Genomic DNA, 21,097 nt, shown 5'->3' with positions numbered 1-21,097 from the left:
ATTTTAATGAAGTGTTTTTTTTTTTTTTTTTTAATCTAATATCAATGGTTAAAAGATCAATAATTGTCGCAACCAAATTGGATGAAAATTATGCTATAACAAAATATATTAAGTTTCATTAAATTAGTTTTGTTATTTTCTTTTATCATTGGAATTCCCAACCCACATATTGATTTTTATATAATTTTAGAGTTATTTTTTTTATTTTTATCATAAGCCAACATACAGATACAATGGACACAAGATGACAAAACATGATGGAAAGATAGATTATATATACTCATACAGTCGTACTAGATTTAAGGTCTATGAAGCCATATCATGATTTTATATAAGATTATACTGAATTTAAAATTAGGTAAGTGGTATAGTGAATGTTAATTAGATGAAATTAACACATACAACATGCTGATACAATGTTATGCATATTATAGAGTCTATTTCAGGGTAGTAATATTTAGAGAAATAAATTTATTAATTTGAAGCTAGAAAATAATCAGTATAAAAATGTGATTCTTATTGAGTGGAAAAGTCCTCAAAATTCATTTTCTTAAATGAAAACATGTATACATCTTTTATATTTTAATATTTTTATTTTTTATAAACTCAGAATTAGTTCAACATACTTATATAGTTATATGTTATTTATATTTTAAGAGTCCAATACTCTAATAGATACATTTAATGTTTTTAATAATTTTATATTTGACATGTTTTTTATCATTAAAGCCATAGATATTGGAATTTTTAAGTTTAAATAAAGGGTTATCAAATTAGTTGGCACACACAAGGAAAATAAAACATAAGCAACATTTTTATTTGACACGTGGGTATAGAACAGTTCGCCATCCCTGAATTTTAGAAAATATTAACCCAAGAACAATGAAATATAATATAATATTGTATTAAATTAACACACATCATATTGTTATCATGAGCTCATTGCTTACTTATCCCATTCATATTTTTTAATTACTTATGTGTATATATAAGAATACATGCAATGTATAGGTGCCAGAAATATTGGCTCTAGTCAAGAATAATATAATCTAAGTATAATAATATTACATAGTATTGTTTAATCAGATTTGTATACAAAAAAAAAAAAAAAACAACATTGAAAATACAAATTATACTTATTACCTATATATTATTATAAGTCTTCAATTCAATTAAAAAAAAAAAATTGTATATTATTATTAGATCATAATGCATGTAATGCATACTAAAAAATATTATTTTAAATCTATTGGTTTTATAATTTTAATAGTTCAGTAATTATAAATGTGTGAATAATTAGTTTGTAATTTGTAATTTATCTGGTTGATATTGATCTGTTATGTAGTGTTATGATAATTTTCTGAAATACATTAAGTATAAACATTAATAAACATATAGTTTTTTAATTATTGAATAACAATAATCTATTTAAATGATACTTAAGTAATTGTTTTAATTTATTTAGAATTATATTATATACAGTGAGTTCTGCTTAATGTGATCACTGTTTTATAGAATCAACGGTTTATTGGAATCAAAATTGAAAATCTCAAACCAGTTCTTATGTTACTAATGTTAAATTAACCTTTTATTAGAATTTAGAATCACCAAGTACCGGATAATTGAATCATTTTTAAGAACATTCTTATCATTTTAATGGTATTTCAAACCTTCAATAAAAAGAAACATGAATTGATTTGAAAAAGTTAAAAGGAGCTATTCAAAAATGTCGAAAATTATACTTTTCAGTTGTTCCAAAACTTATAGTACAATATATACAATATATATTATTATTTATTTATTTTTAAATAATTGAAAATCATATATATATTATATTAGCTGAATATGGATTTTAATTTCAGGCTAATATGAAAATGAAATTAGTAGATTCTCAAATACAATAAAAAATAGATAGTTTCTTTACTTTATTTTAAACTTTTAATCTAATTTTAAACACACATCTAATTAAAAACTCATCAATAAAAAAAAATGTTTTATGAAATCAACCGGTTAATAGAATCAAAATGGTCTGATCCAAAGTGATCACTGATCACATTAAGCGAAAATCACTGAATTATTTACTTACAGCGTTTAGCTTTAGCTTCGGCAGCATCTGATGCTGCAACAAAAGTTCTTTGTAATTTTCCTTTACGTTTTTCTCTTAAGTCATCAGCTAAACCTTCAGATAGTGTTTCAATAAGGTCCATGACTTTTTTAGGGTACCTTAAATAATTAAAATTATTTTAAAAACAACACTAAAAGACTGTAGTTTATAGTTGGATTCAAAAACATTAATATTAAAAATTATACAGATCGATTAAAATTTGAACTCACTGGCATCCTAAAAACTCAACATTAAAAAACACTTGGGCTAAACACACTAATCGATCTTCAGGGAATTTGTCTTGATGAGCAACTAAAAACTGACGCCTAAATTTCCAATGATCTTCATATTCATGTTCAGATCTGTATTTATCAACATCCCAAGATGTGTCAAAAGACATAATTATAGGTACCTGTAAATAAAAAAGAAAGAAAAATAAAGTTTAAACATTGCATAAGTTAATAATTTTTCAATTACATTTATCAATATGTTGGTATTAAGAAATTTATAAAATGTCTACAAAATTAAATAAAAGCAACAACATTTATATAATAATAATATAAACTAAATGAAAAACTTACTATTTTAAAAAACTGAGTCTCGCTCACTCTTCGACCTTTTTTAAAAAAATAGACCCAAATAGTCTTAAACTCAAAAAAAATAGTTAATCGTTAGGTACGTCAAACGCTAAAGTCTGAAGCTTTGAATAGTAAATTTTAAACAAATATCGGTGTTTTGCTGTTTTTGTGTGATGAGTACAATGTGATAACACGTGATAAGGGCAATTCCCATTTACCTAAATTTTTTTTATCTTATTTTTTGTTTTTTCCTAATAAAAAAATTGATTCTGAGCATTTTTACTTTTAGTCCACGAATTATATTTTAATTCGTATATCTATATCGTAAATCTTAATTCGCGTTTTAATCCCAGAAACTAGATACAATTTCCTACCAGAAACCAACCTCAAAGTTGAAATAATCAAAGTTATTTTTATTTTTTACTTCGCTTAAAAGCGACGATAAACAGAAAAAAAAACGCATTGTAAAACCAATACATTTGTCGCTCCACTCAGAATTTAAAATTAAACGAATAATCAAAGAACTATACGGATGTACATTTTTATTGAATTTAAAATTTAAAATAATATTATATCAAAATTATACACTGAACACAAGCACAAAATTCGGACACAATCATTGAATGATTGAACACCAACGTTTTCCAATCGATCTGAATAAAACTCAAATCATTGAACCAATAAAGTTCTAGTATTCATGAGAAATATACAAGACACAAGCTTTCCATTGGCATTAACGTAATTTTTATTACTACCTAGTATATATACGTATATAATATAATTTATTATTTATGAAGTTCGCTCCTCCTCAATAAAAGGGGCTAGGGAAGGCCGTAACCACAGTCCCCTGGTCAGAGTGGTCTGGAAGAATTTTGAATCATATTCGTCCATAGCAGCATGTTTTTTATTCAAATTTCGCGGTTATCATTTTTCTTCACTGTATCACATGTTTCCTCCATGCTTCATATGTTTTTATAGACACTTTATCTCTGGTAACATTTTATCAAGGTTATAGACAGTTTTTCAATTTTCCTTACTTCGTCTACTGTCTAGTACGGCAGATTAAAATATTAAGTAGAAAAGACATATTCGATTCGAGGTCTTAAATCATATATTTAAAGTAAGTACATGTTTATACTAAAATTCATTAATTTATTACTGAAACAGTATTACACTATTCAATTATACATTTTTTTGTTGTGTTCACATTAAATTAAGTAAATATTATTATGTTATAAAAAAATAGTTGAATATATGAGTTCCCTTTATCCGTAATCGATAATAAAACCTCTGTTAATAAATTCATGTGAAAAAACATAATTGTACATTTATCTATATGGTATAATATTATTTTATTAAACATTTCTACGTATCACATTTTTATTAAGGGTTAAAGTAAGTTTTTACTGGGTACTTTTTTTTTTGACATTCCTTTTATCTCGCCCTCCATCTCACAAATAATCTTATTCAGTGGTGGCTATAGGCAGTGGCGCTGATTCTTTTTTAAACCACTGGGGTGTGGGGTGAACCCTGTTTGAGGGTGCCACCTACCCACCCACTCAAGCCTGATTAAGGAAGTGGGTTATATGATACCTGTACATTGTACTTACGGCTTACTGCATTAAATGCATTTTGCTTATCTGTTGTGTACTTCTTTGTATTTACTATTTAGTTTTTACAAATTACAACTATATCAAAAAAAATTACTCGCGACCCATTAAATAATTCTGGGGTATTTACCCCACTCGCCATATGTGATCAGCGCCACTGGCTAAAGGTGTAGTATCTTGCTACACCTTTAATTAGAGGTGGATTTTCTATGTAATTTTTTGCATGCGAATAATAATACAGAATAATATTTTGGAATATTTTAATAGTATAATAGTAACTATTTTATTTTTAAGATGTTAAATAAACTATTCAGTGACGGTATGTTATATGGATTAATATTATTGACGGTGGGTGGTTACTTCTTATGTTTCGCTTTACTTATATTTTTAAGGATAGCCGCCACTGCCAAAGCCTATTTTTCAATTTACTTAAATGCTTGATAAATTTTAATTGTACTTGTCTTTTTTTTTTAATATATTACCTATAACTAATTTAGGTTATTAAATTATAGTAGACAACATTTTTATAATACAAAAATGTAGATTTTTTATCTTGGTATAATTCATAGTTACTACCTATTCAAAATGTTTATGTTCAAGCATTATAATTATATTAATTTTTCTGTATATACTATACAATTATTGTTTTAGACAAACATAATGTCGATCCGAAAAATATTGGTTGCAACTAAACCGTTGTCCAGAAGTATCCATGGAAGCAAACCCCTGTGTGAAGATGCACGTTTGAAAAATTTAAAGGAATGGCAATCAATATTCCAAAAACCTGACGGTGTACCTGTTTACCTGAAACGTGGAATGACAGATCGCCTTTTGGTTGGTTTCTTAGTCATTGGTACATTTGCCGGACTTGCAAACTCATTCAAATATTTGTACGAAGAAGTTATTAAACCATGAATAATGTACACATGTAGATTTTACAGTTAGTTTTGTAATAATAATAATAATACAGTGAGGAAATCTTGTAATAAATTATGTATTATTATTGAAAAGATATTACGAGTTTTGTTTACATCAGGTTAACAAAAAAATAAAAAATATACATTTAAAAAGAAGTTTTAGTATATAAATAATAATTTCCAGCTCATATTTTATTGTACCAACAATACAAAATTATTAAAAGAAATAGTATAGTTATATCTTTTAGTAAAACTATATATAAAGATTTTGTCATACATAAAATTGTTAAAATCATAAAAATTGTTCAACCATTAATGTGGTGAGTTTTAAGATGTGGTGAGTGGTACAGTGGAAGGCGTTTGTTGTGGAGGTTGGTTGTTGATAATAATAAATTTTTGCAATACAGCAAAAATTATTCCTGAAATCCCTAATATGATGAGTCCAGTAAATGTGATTGACAACCAAGCAGGTATTCCTAATGATTCTGAAATAAAATAAAATAAAATTCGTATGTGGTATGTGTATTAATATTTAGTTATGAAAAATATTTAAATTTAATATACTGACTTTGTTTCTTAGTTTTTGAATACTGTTAAAAACATTTTATTTATTTCTATGCAACGTGTATATTGTTTCATTTGTTAAAGGCTATAAATGAATATATATGGTCGAGTGTACGCTATTAACCTACACAATTAACACTGTAGAATGAGGATAGAGTGTAAGAAAGTTATTTTAATAAAAAATATCTTAGTTTGATTACAAAAATTTTGCTATATTAGTTTATAATAAAATGGAAGTTTTATTGTAATAAATAAATACTAAATTTTATTTAGTTTGATGAAACTCAGTTGTACACAAAAGAGTAATGCATATGTATAATGAAATTTATTTTTAAATATTAATTATAAAACCAATGACTACTAGACAATAAATCTATGATCGATCTAAATGCAACTATTCTGACAAGTAATGTTTATCATTTATCATAGTATATTAAATTATTAATTATCCAAGAATTATAGACAAATTATTAATAGTAATAAAATTTAAAACTGTAGAGCCACAACTACATGTTGATTTATTTATAAAAATATTAATTTTATCTGTACTTACTATAATATGTTCTAGTAATAGTTTTTCTTCCCCTAAGAATCTTTCGCCTCGCTTCTGTCTCATTGAGAAATGAGATTATTACTTAAAAACATAACAATTAATTGTAGTTACATTAAAAGTCTATTTACAGATTTACTTTATGATAATTTGAATTATGCCAAATATTACTTACCAATCACCAAAAACAAAAAAACAGTAGAAAAACGCATTTTGAACATTTTGTATTAGTTATTAGTTATCCTTTAGACAATATTTTTAATACCAATAAATAATACAGTATTAATGGAATTTTTTTGTTCATTGGGCGGAAAGATATTTGTATAGTACCTTATCTATTATGTTTTACTGTGTTGTAATAAATAAGGTTGGGTAGATAACTTGTGTAAATAATTACTCATGTATATATTCATAAAAAGATTCATATTACAATATCATTGAACAAATATTTTATATTTTTATGTAAGATAATTTACTATGATCAATATTATTTTCGTCTTCTGTAGTAATCATCTCCACATCATTTTCTTGCTCTTCTTCGAGTAGTTTTTCTTCAGTTGCCAAACGTTGTTTAAGTCCTGAAACAAATTAACAAATAATTAATTAAGATTTTATTATTTTCCAATCACATATCTACTTCAAAAACATTGTTATTGTAATATACTGAACTAAATGTATAATAAGTAAAATATATAATTCTAATTTTAAGTTTTTTGAAATTAAAATAAATATGATAAGCTACAAATAACAAATTAATTGTTATAGTAATTACTTTGATAAAAAATGTATTATTTTTTATTAAAAACCACAGTTTTATTAATTTGAATATTAATTTTAGGTTTCTTTTTTACAAAACCATCCCACATTAAGGAAACTATGTTTTTTTCCTAATATTCATTTAGAGATTTAATAATAAATTAAGTATTACAACAAAAGAATCTTAGCAAATTTTAGGTATTTTTCTCTTAGACTTCTTCTTTTATTCCATTTATAAAAAATATAAGCACTAAATGTTATTGAATTTTAGGCTTCATAAACAAAAAAAATCCACTAACCTAACCATACCAGTTGGACACATAGTTGGCCATTGACACATTTTAATAAATTTGGTATTTAGTGTCAACATAAATTATTTTCACTAAGAAAAAAGGTGCATTTCTGCTTCTAAGTAGAAAAAACAATTACTCTGATTTTCTTTGATTTTACTGTAACTTTAAAACTGGCATACATCGATGAATGCATTAATGATTGCCATTAGTGATACTCAACCTATTGTTATAACAGTGGTATAAAACAATAGTTAATTCCCCAGAGTATATCAGTATAGTCATGTACATGTCATTATATATATAAAATTTGAGATTATAATTGATTATAAATATTAATCCTTTTATTATTACCTGCAGCAGGTGATCTAATAAGAGACATATCTCTTTGAACTTCTCTGATGTCTCTGTGCTGTTCAACTTCACGTCCTTTACGTAATCGCTGCATTACATAAGTAGATTGGCGTTTCTTTTGAATTTCAGTAACTTTCTTAATTGCTTCCACTATTAAAACAAATTGTATTAATCGTACACAAAACATAGATCTATTGTAGTTATTTCATAACTATTTTTATTATATATAGTTTACTCACTAGACATTTGCCAAAATTCTCTGTCATATTTCATTGGTATGTTACGTCTTTTTTCAATCTCAAAGGATGGATCTACAGCAAGTTCTTTACCAACAGCCTTGCGGTATGCTTTAGTCCACCGTACACGCCTTGGGTTCTTCTTCTTTTGGAATGCTCTGTGACATTTTGAGCGACAAAATTTAAATACCTAAAAGAATAAAACATAAAAAATTAATAAATGAATTTTAAAGGAGTACAAAATAAGTATTAAAATTGTATGTACTTGACATACCTTACAGTCATTTCTTACGAAATGCATTCCGTGTCCTGGGTATATTTTGGACGAACAAAAATAACAAGTGTCAATACGCATTGTATCGATTTAGGAATATTAGACTAAGTTACTGAACCAAAAATCACTAAAAAAGATTGGCCGGTGTCTAGTGCAATTTGCAATCCGCAGATAAAAAGAAAAAGAATATTATTTTCATTATTTTGTATTCATATTATCGTATTATCACATTAGATTTATCATTAAAAAGCACGTGAGCTTTAAAATGTTTAGTCGTGGCATAAAAACCACAATTTAAGATAGTATTATCACAGATAAATAAAAATAAATGAGACGCAAAGAGCATAGAGTAAGAATAAATATTAATAATAGTCTAATTATTCTATGATCTATGCAAAGTATCCACCTTAGATCTATATTCTATGGTATAATTATTTTAAGTTGTGATTATAAGAAATTTATTATAATTTTAAATTTAAATTTAATAAAAAAATAATTAATAATTGCAATATATTGACATGAGTATAATTAACATTTAGATTGATACCTAAGGCCAACAATTATATGTCCTAAAAATCTATAAAATATGTATTCAGTTAATAGTTATACCCTAAAAATTACCAAAATATGCTCTAAAGAAAAAATTTTATTGTAAAAATGATTAAACGATTAATTTTTTTTTATGTATCATATATACTATATTGCAATTATTGCCAATGATTTACAAAAATGTGTGGTATTAAAAAATATTAAAAAATTAAAGTCATAATTAATAAATAATAAGTCAAACAAAAACATTAATCAAATGATAAATATTTTAATTTTTACTTGATCTTATTGTATTGAAAAATTAATGATTTAGATAAGTTTTCAAACAGTATTGAGTGAAAAAAAACGTTCTACATCAACGGATATAATAGGTGCCTATTTATAATACAACAAATCGTTGTTTGTCAAATATTCTGGGATACCTTCTAACGTGGATACATCAGCGGATAATACTTTAGAAATTTTCGTAAGAATATGAAAACATTGAAAACCATTATTTTTTTAAAAAACATCTTTGCATTTTTTGTTAATATCAGTGCCAATTGTACCACTAACTTCACATATTTTACTTCGCGTAGTTTCTATTAGTTTAATTGAGTCTTTAACGAGTTTTTAAGATCTTAAATATGCTGCAAAAATTTACTAAATGCTAAAATATGCCCTAAAAATGCAAAAATGCAGAAATGTGCAAAATAACATTTCGTGTACAGCATCTTTAGATTATGAAACACATTTTGGTTTAAAAATTAGCTTTTTTTTGACCAACCAATAAAAATATGCAAATGCATACAAATGTTGGCCCAATTGATAATGATGAAATGCAGCTTTGCTGTGCTACAGCTATACTAAAAATAGTTATGGTCAGTAGTTTACCGTTGGTAAAATTTATATGAAATAAATATCATTCTCAAATCGACTAGTTAAAAATTGGTATAAGTTACCATCACTCTTGCTAGCCGGATCTAAAGACCTACATGGGCCGGGCCGGACTTCGGTTTGAAATATTTAATACTATGTTCCATAATCTATTAAATTATTAAAAAAAAATTTATCTGGGTCAGTTCATTCCGAAAAAAACGGAATTAGCCTCCAGGCTAATGATTTTGACATCGAAATTTTTTTTTTTTATTGGCGTTTATTGACAATTTACAATCTGTACATTATATACAATAAGTAAATATGATGTGGTAAAAATAAATAATAAAACGGCTTTGAATAACTTGAAGGAAGACTTGCAGTCGATATATTATCGAAGTGTGAGACCGAGATATTTGACATGGTTCAGTGATATATTTAGATCTGAATTTTGTATGTATGTGGGAGGGGGTTGAATCCCTTCCCCCGTTAGAACACCACTGACATGGTTGCAATGCGGAATAGTGGAATAGGTTCAAGGTGATCGGTGATTAGGGGGCAGACTTGTGGTCATAGGGAAAAGGTAATATGCAATGACTTAGTTTCGTTGATTTTAATTCTCCATGTATTAAACTAAGATATTAGGGCGTTTAGGTGGATTTGGATTTGTTGACTGGGCAATGATAGGGTCAACTGTCAACACTTAAGGCAAGTATGGCTGTGTCGTCTGCGTAAGATGACGCTATACCCGTATGTATTGTCTCTGTCTTACTAACGTACATTATAGTAAATTTGCATTCAGCAGAACACATTTTATGATGTTAGCTTTAATATTAGAGTAAATTTACCTATAATCAAATTTAAAGTTAAGAATATTATCTAGTCAATGGCATGGTTTTAATTTATTATTTTAAAGTGAGTTATGAACTTTTTAAAGTTGTTAACGTTACATTTTACATGTAGTTATAACTCACTTTAAAATTATAATATCAATAAAACCATAAGTATTTGCGGCTAATCAATTAGACAGCAAATAATAATGCATAAATGCCTCTAAATAGTACTCGTTTGATCGTTTAGTCGTTCATAGCATTTAATGCTATTTTCCAGTACATGGTAACCGATGGACGGATGAACTCGCGTGGGTCGTGTATGTGCATCAGAGAATAGAATAATATCATCAGTGTCACATGTAAGAAATGAGAATGTGAAATTGACAAATTGTGAGAAATCAGAGGCGAAAAATGAGAATTTAAATGCCACAACTTTCTCAGTCAAACACTACTCAAACTATTAAATAATGAGTATTTGAACGGGCCTCGATTAGTGAACAACTTATTCAGTGTGACCGTTGTGTGGGAATAATCATGGATTAAAATTATACTGAGAATCAGCTGTTGGCTTTCTCTTTTTACTTGATGCTGATCGTGACGTCAAGAAATTGCGTCGCAACTAGCAAGCTACAGCAGGCCGTCTGAACTCTGAGTGCACAACAATAACAAGCGACCGAGCGATTGGCTCCATCTTCTTCCTGTTGAGAAAATTTTTGATCTTAAATGGCCGTGTCGACCGACTTTTGTTTAAAACGTACCGATACCAATGAACATAACGTACACGCGGGGACTTAGTGATTGGAGAGACAGTATTAGCTGAAGCATTTAGTCATGTAACTATTAATTATAATTTAAATTATATTATAATATTAAACCAGTGTGATATTAATGTTACGACACATTTTGTTAATTTTTTAAAAAGACAAGTGCGTATTTTCGTTTTTTTTTTAAATATTAAAACCGTTTTGCATTGTGTTTACAAATAAACGTGTTTGTTATTCGATAAGTGCTCGCGTAGCCGTATATATATTTATATATATTTGTATTTATTCGTTGAACCTATATAAGATATAACTGATATACTATATAGTGGTATTCATATCTGTTTATCCGACAAATATGATCATCGAAATGAAGCCAGTTACTGTAAAAAAAGGAGACCAGATGAAACAGAATAAGTTGACTAAGGAAATTCTTGATGACCTTAGCTGGTTCGTATTAATAATATTTAAACTATATTTCTGTTAACATCACATATATTTTTCATGTTATTATTGTTTTTCAGTCGGTTTATAATCAATGTTCCTGAGGTAGAACGACAAAATTTGATACGGATTTGTTTCCAAATCGAACTGGCCCATTGGTTTTACATCGATTTTTATTGTGATGAACATAATTTAAAACCATATGGTATCAATCAATTTGCACAACATATGTTTCGGGTAAAAATTTACATCATTTAAATTAAGTATAAATTTTTTAGGACTGGAATATTCAATATGCTATGTTTTGTTTATGCTTGAATAGACTATTTAAAGCCAAGTATAAATTATGAAATAATAATTTTAAGTAATGTACGTAGTAACCTACGTAGTTTGATTTTTATGAACGATCGTTTATTATTTGTACTCATAGGTGTAACTAGGGGTTGGAATTCATCCCTCCTAGAATTTTTGGGCTAATGTATATGCTTATAAACTTATTAGTATTACCTTTATTTTTGCCTACAGTATAAACCAATATAATGTTTCATATAAATAAATTGCCAGTTGTAAACATCAATTAAAACAATATATCATAATTTAATTAAAAAAAATTTACTATAAAACATTTTTAGGAATCTAGTCGCCCCCTAATTTAAAGGATTCGTTACGCCTACGTTTAAACCTACAAATATTATTTTAGTTCTATCAATTTAATTTACCAAATTTAATTATTTGTTTATAAATAGTAAAATTAATTATGAATACAGATATACTTTTATTATTTGTAAGTAAGTAACTGTCTATGATTTCAAAAAGATTCTAATTAGTAGGTATGACATATAAAATTTAGGTTATATTGATGATTTTGATATCGAACGAAAATTTACAAAAATAGTAAAAATATCATTAAATTCTTATGAAATTCCCATTATTTTTATAACATATTTTTAATCAGTATATGACCCATATATATATAATATTAGGAACAAATATTATCTTTAATATCTTCACATAGATAAGATTAAAATCCTTCTTTCTAATGATTAAAATCTGAAATCCATAAATGATTGTTAAATTGTTGAAAGGAATATTAAATATTTCAATTAAGTGGCTGATAACAAAGTATTACATTTTATATTTTGTGATGGATGGGTTATAAGTTATTAACGTATTACTTATTACAGATAAGTATCTTAAAATTAAATTTGATGGAATTTAAAAATAATTTTTCTTTGCATAGTCAAAGTCATTAATTTAAATTAACAATTGTTTTTTTATGCTAGTTTTTAAAAATAAAATATTTTTTTACTGTGCAGTTATTTTTAAATTTTATTTATCATAATATTATTGTTTTATATATTAAATCTTCCAGTATTAAATTTTATTTTCTAGAGAAAAAAAAATGTATTAATAAATTATCTAAGTTGTCATAAAATGATAATTAGTTTTGAATTAAATTTATTTTAAATAAACTGATTTGTTTGTTAATTTTTTTATATACATTTTTTTATTGTTTCCACAACATTTATATATTTTATTTAATATTAGAAAAAAACACTTAAAAGTTCATTACTAAAATAAAACTGATTTTTTATAAATATTAAAAATTAAAAAATTTAAATATAGGTCTTAAAGTTAACTGAATTTTCAATTTAATTTTGTTTTCAGCATATACCATTTTTGAGAAGTCGTGAATCCCAGGTTTTGGATGTGCTTAAAGAATGGCGTGAATATAAAAGATCAGTACCAACATATGGTGCTATTCTACTAAATGAAGATATGACTCAAGTATTGTTGGTCCAAAGTTATTGGACCAAAACATCATGGGGATTTCCAAAAGGCAAAGTGAACCAAGACGAAGATCCATTAAACTGTGCAGTTAGAGAAGTAAAAATAATAAATAAATAAAAAATTCTTAGTAATAATTAATAAATATAACATTTAAAGGTTTATGAAGAAATTGGATACGATATTGGCAGTGTGATTAACAAGGATGATTACATTGAAACTGTGTTGAATGATCAGATAAATAGATTATATATTGTGCCTGGAGTCAGCATGAAAACAAAATTTTCACCTCAAACACGGAATGAAATTGGATCAATTGAGTGGTTTGCATTAGATAAATTGCCATCTAATCGTAGAGATCATATAGCTGCTAAGAGTTTAAATAAACATTCCTTTTACATGGTGTTACCATTCATCAGGTAATAATTGAATTTAAAATTATTGGAAAATTGTTTTGTTTTAGTAACTTTTTAATAACTATTTCATTACTTATTAAATAGACAATTGAAGACTTGGGTGGTTAAAAAAAGGATTAAAGGAAAGCAAAATGTCAAGCCACCCAAAAATTCTAAACAACCTTCCAAGAATTCTAAATTGCCTTTAAAGAGTTCTAAAACGCTGGTTGAAAATCCTAAGATGGTGGCACAAAAGAGTTCTAAATTATTATCTGAGAACCCTAAATCGGTGCCTGTGAATCCTAAATTGCCACCCAATACCTTAGAGTTAATTGATCCCGCCATCATTTTTACTCCGGATAGAAAAATAGAAAATACAAGTTTCCTTGTAAGTAAAAATTCTTATCAACTGTAAAAAATTAATTTTGCTCTAAACAAAAAAATATTTTTATAGACTTCTCAGACTCAAGAATTTTTTGCTATGTTTCCGGAACGATACAGTTCACCAAAATCTCCCATTATAGTGCCCCAACCAAGTACACCTATACAACAATCTCCTTCTCCTTCAACTACAGCTGAACCTAATGCTATTTCGGTTAGTGTACATTATAATTATAGCTATTTGTACAATAAATAATTAACATTATTAATTTTAGGAAGCCAAACTTAAAGAATTCTTCGCCATGTTCCCTCAATGTTTGGACGTCTCCAAATCCCCAGTTGCCCAAAAGGATACTATTGCTTCTGTTCAGGTGACCGAAAATAAAAGCAGAATCAAGAAAACGAGTCCTTGGCCGGAGTTTAAATTTAACACAGCTGAAATAATGAAATATTTTTAAATACCTTTGACTTCAACTCCCTCACCCCACCTATCATCTATTGAAACATTATTGCTATTGGCAAGTTTTTAACAAAACAACATTTTTATTTTAAATTCATTAATTTTTTTTCTCTTTATTATTTCATTCAATAGTTTTTCTCAGTAAAACTAATAACATTATTTTCTTTTCTTTTCTATTTCTCAAAGTAAATATTTTAAAATGATATTTATTTATACAATAGTATATAATAGCAGATATAACTCATACAATTGCATGGTTATATAAAATATATTTTTTGTTTATTTAAGTATTATTTGAAATCCTTTCATTATTGACCAACTATTTTGTTTTGTATTCTCTTTCTGTAAACGTTAAATTCAAACAATTTTTAAATGTACTTCTTGATTTATTGTCACTACATAATTATTATTTTTTGATAAATTTGTTGTGAATCCAATAAACCAATTCACTTTTTCCCGTATTATGTTTAACTTATTGAGTAAAAAATTAGATTTTAAATAGCTTATTGTCTCATCTTATACTTGATATATAGTCTATATACAGGTTTTGGGATTGAAAAATATAATTTTGTAGGGATTTAAATTTATTACATTTTTACTATTATTAATATTGAAGGGGTATATCTGCTGTAATAATGCACTCCACTAAGTATTTTAAATACATGCCACCTTAAAAATAAATTAAATATTTTATGATGAATATTAAATTGAGATTTGATGAGTGAAATTATTGACGTTTGACGGGTAATTAAGAGTTCTATGATCATTATGAGATTTTTTAAAAGCAGCATGAACTACTTTGTAGCCGTCAAAAAATACTTTTCTTGCAAAAGTATTTGAAGATAATATTCCTCATTATTTATTCATCATTTTGGATAAAAAAAATTAGTTTTCGTTATGCACCCATTGCACCCCTTTGGCACACGTCCCAGTAGCGCTCATGCCCAGTTATCATTATAATAATGATGAGTAGATGTTCATCTACAATAATATTATAATATTAATATATAATTGTATTCATCGAGAATCCTATATACTATCATATGATTTGTGAAATGTATAAAAATATATTTCCAATTAAAAGTATAAATGACGAAGGTAATAATATGTACTGCCAGAGGCGTATCCAGGATTTTTTTATTGTGTTGGAGGGGGGGGGGCTAAATACTTTTAACTTGTGTTGTTGAAAATCAAAAACAAAACAAAAATACTGATAACATATTAACATCGATTTGCCATTAATGTATTTACTATTTTAAATAATTAAAATTTGTAAGACAATTCCATATTTAAAATTAAATATTTCAAAACAATATAAAAAATACGGCCAATGGAAGGGATATAGCCCCTCCCTCTTGGCTATGCCACTCTGTATTGCAGAAGGTCATGATTAAAACTTAAAAGTTTATTTTGTTATTACTCTCCTGCGGTATGTCTAACTTGCATTTGATTGTAAAATATTTATAATGGTATTTAATGACATTTTATTATGTTTTTAAATTATGTAAGCACTATAATAAAATACTTTTAGCGGAACTATAGGACAAGATACAAAATAATATAATTTTATATCATCTGCCGCAGGTCAGGTTAGGTTAGGATGGGCCTTAAAATTGTATCAGGTCCTCAGATTTTACTATACATAATAAACAAACAGTTGTAAAATGAATATAAGAATGTAATAATTTTAAATTTCTTATTTCAAAGTAAAGGTTCCATTATATTAGCTTGACAAGTAAAAGAAACTATTATTTAATAAGGCATTCTAGGATTTAATTTAAGTAATGATTCAGATATAAATGAAGATAATCTTCAAATTACGATATTTTTACCACTCATGTATACAGCAATCTTCAAACTTAAAAAAATAAGGGTCTCTGGTTTATATGAAGTAGCAACAAATAACAATTTTAATTTTCTAATACCTAGCTCGAAATATTTTAAAATATAGTGAAACATGATAATATTGTATAGGCAACTTATGATTTTCAACTATTTTATAAAAATTACATCAGTATACAGATACAACTAGGCCAAAGTTTATGTATTAAAAATATATTTAAAGATTCTCAGGATTCTCTAAAAACAATACACAGCATAAAAATTTTTTTGCATTGTTTATTATAGATAAAGATGTGTAGCTTCTATTTACAAAGATTTTATATTTAAAGAAAAAAATCTAATTAAAATTGAAAATGTCAAATGTCTATGAACAGTTCAAAAATAAATTAAATACTTTGAAAATTACCTACACTATGTAATGTGTATAGAAAATCTAAAAATAATTTCAAGTTGATACCTATCTATACCTACTGTTATTTATTCTAAATTACTGCAAAATAAGAGAAATCGATATTTTACACAATCAAAGCTTGGTTAAAATTTGCTAAATGTGTTTTTGATTTTACTTAATTGTTGACACCAATGTTTTCATGTTCTCAGATTTCCGTTTTAACCCAAAAAAACATAAAGGCACACATGCATAGAATTTGCATCTAAGGCATGTTAACATATAATGTTTATTAGCAATACTGTTTGTATTGTTTGAATAAATATTCATTTTCGAAAAATACCACGTCGGTTTCTAACTATTTTTCTATTAATAGATAATCAACACCATTACTTTATTTTTATTATTTATTTAATTCGCATATGGTGTACACATTTAGTATTCACTATACAGCCAGCATAGAAATAAATTAATAAAGTACCTAATTATCTAACAATAATATTTAATAAATTTTTTAATAATTTAATATTAACATTAATATAAAATTAAATTCATTTTAACCTATAAAGTGATATAAATTCTACTGTAATAAATTTTTATTTTTTATTTACAATAAATTTAAACCCAAAATAACTAAATTAATGAATACATTACACAATATACTATCATAGGCAGTCTTGTTAAAAATACTTTTTAAAGTAGATATTAATAAATAATAATATTATATTATTATTATTGTGTGATGTACTCGTACCTACTGTATAATATTACCTACACAGCTATACGGTTGTAGTGTACCTACTGGTTACCTCAGCCAATAACAAAGCATAATATATTTTGAAACGTTATTCAAACTACATTTAAAGCTTTCTTGATATCTCTTAAATACAATCGTAATAATTTTTTCGTTAAAATCGGTTGAGTATCTTTCTAGGTAGGTACTTATGTAAGCTACAAATGTACATTCATTTTTATATACCTACTATTAAGTATAGATTATATAAAAGCCAGAAAAGCTTCTTTTATTTTTGTACTCAATGGCATCAATGGAAAACACATTTATAACCAAAAAAATATTCGATTTGCATGAGCCAAAACGAAATTTCTGTGTGAATAACCCTTTTATTAATCTACATAATATAGAGGCATATGTGCAATTTGAGGGGGTCTTGGGTGTGCTTAGTACCTCCAATTTTTAAATTAGCACCAGAAAATTGTTTCAGGTTAATTTAGATTTTAATAGTAACAGGTATCAATAACCTTAAGATAACATTAAAAAAAAAAGATAGAGGAGCTTCAGCACCCTTAGTTTTTTCATTGCAATTGCGCCCTTGTATAGAGGTTAGATTTTAGGTTTATGGGTTAAAACGAGATATAAACACTTCTCGAATCTCGTGGAATATTTGTGTGAGGTTTGGTACAAATTGATTCTGTGATGGTTTCCAAATCTATAAGGTCCATCCCATCCCTTTGAACTTTAATTTCTGTATATTTATCGTATGCTCGTACTGTACTTATACGAGACACGAGTCGTACATTGATCTCAAAAAATATTATTATATTTTAAATATTTTAATACTAATTATTACTTTATGAACAAAACATTAACTTTTTGTTTTAAAAATTGATCATGACTGTTTTTTCAGAAACAATATATTTATTCGATAATACAAGTTACATACTTATTTAGAGTAGATAATAATAATTAATTATAAAGACATTTTTACATTTATTATTAGAGCATATAATCCATGTAGATAAGTTATTCTTAGGCACTTCAATAATTGTGCTTTACATTTATCACGGATTAAATAAGTATAACATTGATGTTAGATGTTTATATAAGACTTGCTTTTTAGAGAATTTATTGACATTTTTAGTGTTTTTAAATCATTTTTATAAAGGAATCGATAAAATTCAATAAAAATTAAGCTGCAACTTGTTATACAGTGCTATTATAAAATAAGGTAAAAGTATTAGATACATATAACGAATGTATCTATCAATTGTATATTCATTTTAATAGGTTATAAACTATTATAACTAATATGACTAATCTACTTCTTAATATTTTATGTATTTCTCAAGTGCATTTATTTGTTTAGACGTTTAGTCAACAGCACATTATATATTTTCTAGTTTTCTACTGCACAATTAGTCTCCTACTGCACCTTACAATAAAGCCTGTTTACTATAGGTAATTAATAATTACATTTATCTATTTATAAATGAGCGCGTTAAGACCATTTTGTCAATATTCACTACGATTTTTGGTAAATGTTAACACTCAACATACCTACACCGGTGACTTTCAACATTCGACTAACCTAACCTAACTTAACCTGTGGTCATACACCTTAATATATACAATTATTAGTCTAAGAAGTAAGCATTAATCCTGCCTATAGTCTATAGTCAATGCAGTGGCGTGCTCATGGGGGGGGGGATCAGGGTGTCATATCTCCCCTTTGGATTTTTTTGTAATGATATATTATCTACATGAAAAAAAAAATTAGGGTATGTGACAAGTCAAAAATGAATATCCCCTCTTTCAAAAAAAAAAATGAGCACGCCACTGAGTCTATGTACGTATAGGTAAGTAATTAGTATTAGTTGAGGTCGTTGAGCAAAAATATAGTTATATATTTTATGATAATATATTATAGTATTAGAGTGCTGCGGTATTGTATTGGTGAAAATTAATCCGCGGAAAAGATATTAAGACACCATGCTTTATTAATATCCTATATATATATATATGATATAATAATATATTAAAAAAAAAATTAACAACAGGTCGACAGATGCATATTGTTGCGACCGGTGGGTAACTGCTTTTAAAGTAACAACTGAACAATCATAAAGAGATATAAAAATCTATTGTTCTCGTATTTTAGTTTTATTAATTTTAGTTAGTAGTTAAAAAGTCATAAAAGAGGTTATATACTGTGAACAAATTGTAACTCTTTACTGAAAAAATGTCTCCGACGTTATACGAAACTAAACTCATACTTGTAGTGCTGTGCATCGGATTGACATTGATCCATTATTCGTCACAAGGCAAAGATGGTAATATTTATCATTTTTATATTTCCCATATTAATTGTATTAAGACAAAAAAATAAATACAACTGTTTACTCAGGAATCTTATATAATAGAAATCATCTATGATCATGAAAAATATATTACATCGTTGATGTATTGCTCACTCTACTATAATATATCGTATAAAGTATTCAGTGTCAGATTACGAAACAAATTTTTCTCGGGACTATCTTCTAGAGTCTAGAACCTAGACTATCTTACCGGCCTTCAAAATTGTCTCATCCTGAATACATTCAGGGACGGGTAAGATACTCAAAAATCAGTTTCGCTATATTATATACTAGACACTTGGATTTGGAGTATAGAGATAATATAGATACTCGAAACCCGACACTCGATACATTTTAAAAATTAGTCATAGAATTTTTTTTTAAATTGTATTTATACAGTATACACAATTGAATAGGTTGTGTAGGTATATATATATATATTAATTAGTTAATATAAAACACAAAATGTAATAATTTAATAATAATACATAGGCTATAAGTAATAACTTAATTAATAAACTAATATTATATAATATATTATATTGATAAAAACCGTAAATACTGATTATTATAATACTATAGTTAGTCAATAATACCTATATGGTACCTATGTTATAAATTTTAATTATGAAATTTATGTTTTATATAATGTGTATTGTATAAATGTATAATAAATTCATTAGTCAGGGTTTAATTTAATTTAAATTGTACATTAGGTCTGAAAAACTAATAATTTATTTATTTAGTATAATATAACGTCTTGTTTCCTTTCAAAAATACTAATTTTTCGAAAATGATATCTGATAATTTTTTACTGTTAGGATTATGAATAAATCTTGCCAGGGAAAATATACGTTCAACGGGTGCTGAAGAGCACAAGCTCGTATTATATCGAATAAATAATTTTTTCATTATAGAATAATATTGGTAAGGTTATTTAAAGATTTAATTTTATCATTAAAAAAACTAACTACTTCCAAGTCAGTTTTTTTAATGGTTTTAACAGTTGCAAATGGTTAACGGGTTGAACAATAATTTCGTACAAGTTGTAGGCTACAGCTTACAGGAAATC

General features: G+C 26.3%; 5 protein-coding genes across 6 annotated transcripts; 2 read left to right on the top strand and 3 right to left on the bottom strand.

Moving 5' to 3' along the window:
- Window positions 1-1,202: 1,202 nt before the first annotated feature.
- LOC113549601 (partner of xrn-2 protein 1-like) lies at window positions 1,203-2,871 on the bottom strand. 2 transcript variants are annotated; one of them, XM_026950984.1, is made up of 4 exons: window positions 2,686-2,869; window positions 2,335-2,516; window positions 2,087-2,223; window positions 1,203-1,360 (listed from the first exon to the last, which is right to left on the bottom strand). In XM_026950984.1, coding segments are annotated over exons 2-4 (309 nt in total). In that variant the 5' UTR covers window positions 2,505-2,516; window positions 2,686-2,869; the 3' UTR covers window positions 1,203-1,358. The 2 variants fall into 2 exon arrangements, with proteins under 2 accessions (XP_026806785.1, XP_026806784.1); XM_026950983.1 differs by lacking the exon at window positions 1,203-1,360 and having other exon boundaries at window positions 2,079-2,223; window positions 2,686-2,871.
- A 776-nt stretch (window positions 2,872-3,647) lies between these two features.
- On the top strand, window positions 3,648-5,306 carry LOC113548327. Its single transcript, XM_026949146.1, has 2 exons — window positions 3,648-3,802; window positions 4,944-5,306. Exon 2 carries the CDS (start codon window positions 4,953-4,955, stop codon window positions 5,205-5,207), a length of 255 nt encoding a protein of 84 aa, XP_026804947.1. The 5' UTR covers window positions 3,648-3,802; window positions 4,944-4,952; the 3' UTR covers window positions 5,208-5,306.
- Window positions 5,267-6,569, bottom strand: LOC113548326. Its single transcript, XM_026949144.1, has 3 exons — window positions 6,499-6,569; window positions 6,327-6,407; window positions 5,267-5,694 (listed from the first exon to the last, which is right to left on the bottom strand). Exons 1-3 carry the CDS (start codon window positions 6,542-6,544, stop codon window positions 5,537-5,539), a joined length of 285 nt encoding a protein of 94 aa, XP_026804945.1. The 5' UTR covers window positions 6,545-6,569; the 3' UTR covers window positions 5,267-5,536.
- Window positions 6,570-6,709: 140 nt separating this feature from the next.
- LOC113548325 (probable ribosome biogenesis protein RLP24) lies at window positions 6,710-8,444 on the bottom strand. The gene is made up of 4 exons (XM_026949143.1): window positions 8,234-8,444; window positions 7,963-8,149; window positions 7,724-7,873; window positions 6,710-6,901 (listed from the first exon to the last, which is right to left on the bottom strand). The coding sequence occupies exons 1-4, from the start codon at window positions 8,312-8,314 to the stop codon at window positions 6,774-6,776; spliced, it is 546 nt and encodes a 181-aa protein (XP_026804944.1). The 5' UTR covers window positions 8,315-8,444; the 3' UTR covers window positions 6,710-6,773.
- A 2,655-nt stretch (window positions 8,445-11,099) lies between these two features.
- On the top strand, window positions 11,100-14,764 carry LOC113560680 (m7GpppN-mRNA hydrolase). Its single transcript, XM_026966707.1, has 7 exons — window positions 11,100-11,681; window positions 11,756-11,912; window positions 13,344-13,562; window positions 13,623-13,882; window positions 13,964-14,246; window positions 14,313-14,453; window positions 14,515-14,764. The coding sequence occupies exons 1-7, from the start codon at window positions 11,590-11,592 to the stop codon at window positions 14,695-14,697; spliced, it is 1,335 nt and encodes a 444-aa protein (XP_026822508.1). The 5' UTR covers window positions 11,100-11,589; the 3' UTR covers window positions 14,698-14,764.
- Window positions 14,765-21,097: the final 6,333 nt, after the last annotated feature.

This window comes from Rhopalosiphum maidis, chromosome 4, assembly GCF_003676215.2.
Source record: "Rhopalosiphum maidis isolate BTI-1 chromosome 4, ASM367621v3, whole genome shotgun sequence".
In the NCBI taxonomy this organism is placed as follows: Eukaryota; Metazoa; Arthropoda; class Insecta; order Hemiptera; family Aphididae; genus Rhopalosiphum; species Rhopalosiphum maidis.
This window is presented reverse-complemented; position numbering and strand designations above follow the sequence as displayed.

Coding starts and splice junctions, on each gene's coding strand:
- LOC113549601 (XM_026950983.1), bottom strand. CDS start 2,504: ATGTCTTTTGACACATCTTGGGATGTTGATAAATACAGATCTGAACAT. Junction 2,224..2,334: donor GTTGAGTTTTTAGGATGCCA/GTGAGTTCAAAT, acceptor TAATTATTTAAG/GTACCCTAAAAAAGTCATGG.
- LOC113548327 (XM_026949146.1), top strand. CDS start 4,953: ATGTCGATCCGAAAAATATTGGTTGCAACTAAACCGTTGTCCAGAAGT.
- LOC113548326 (XM_026949144.1), bottom strand. CDS start 6,544: ATGTTCAAAATGCGTTTTTCTACTGTTTTTTTGTTTTTGGTGATTG. Junction 6,408..6,498: donor TTTTTTGTTTTTGGTGATTG/GTAAGTAATATT, acceptor TATGTTTTTAAG/TAATAATCTCATTTCTCAAT. Junction 5,695..6,326: donor TATTACTAGAACATATTATA/GTAAGTACAGAT, acceptor ATTTTATTTCAG/AATCATTAGGAATACCTGCT.
- LOC113548325 (XM_026949143.1), bottom strand. CDS start 8,314: ATGCGTATTGACACTTGTTATTTTTGTTCGTCCAAAATATACCCAGGA. Junction 8,150..8,233: donor TCGTAAGAAATGACTGTAAG/GTATGTCAAGTA, acceptor TTATTCTTTTAG/GTATTTAAATTTTGTCGCTC. Junction 7,874..7,962: donor AGAATTTTGGCAAATGTCTA/GTGAGTAAACTA, acceptor TTGTTTTAATAG/TGGAAGCAATTAAGAAAGTT.
- LOC113560680 (XM_026966707.1), top strand. CDS start 11,590: ATGATCATCGAAATGAAGCCAGTTACTGTAAAAAAAGGAGACCAGATG. Junction 11,682..11,755: donor ATTCTTGATGACCTTAGCTG/GTTCGTATTAAT, acceptor ATTGTTTTTCAG/TCGGTTTATAATCAATGTTC. Junction 13,883..13,963: donor ATGGTGTTACCATTCATCAG/GTAATAATTGAA, acceptor CTTATTAAATAG/ACAATTGAAGACTTGGGTGG.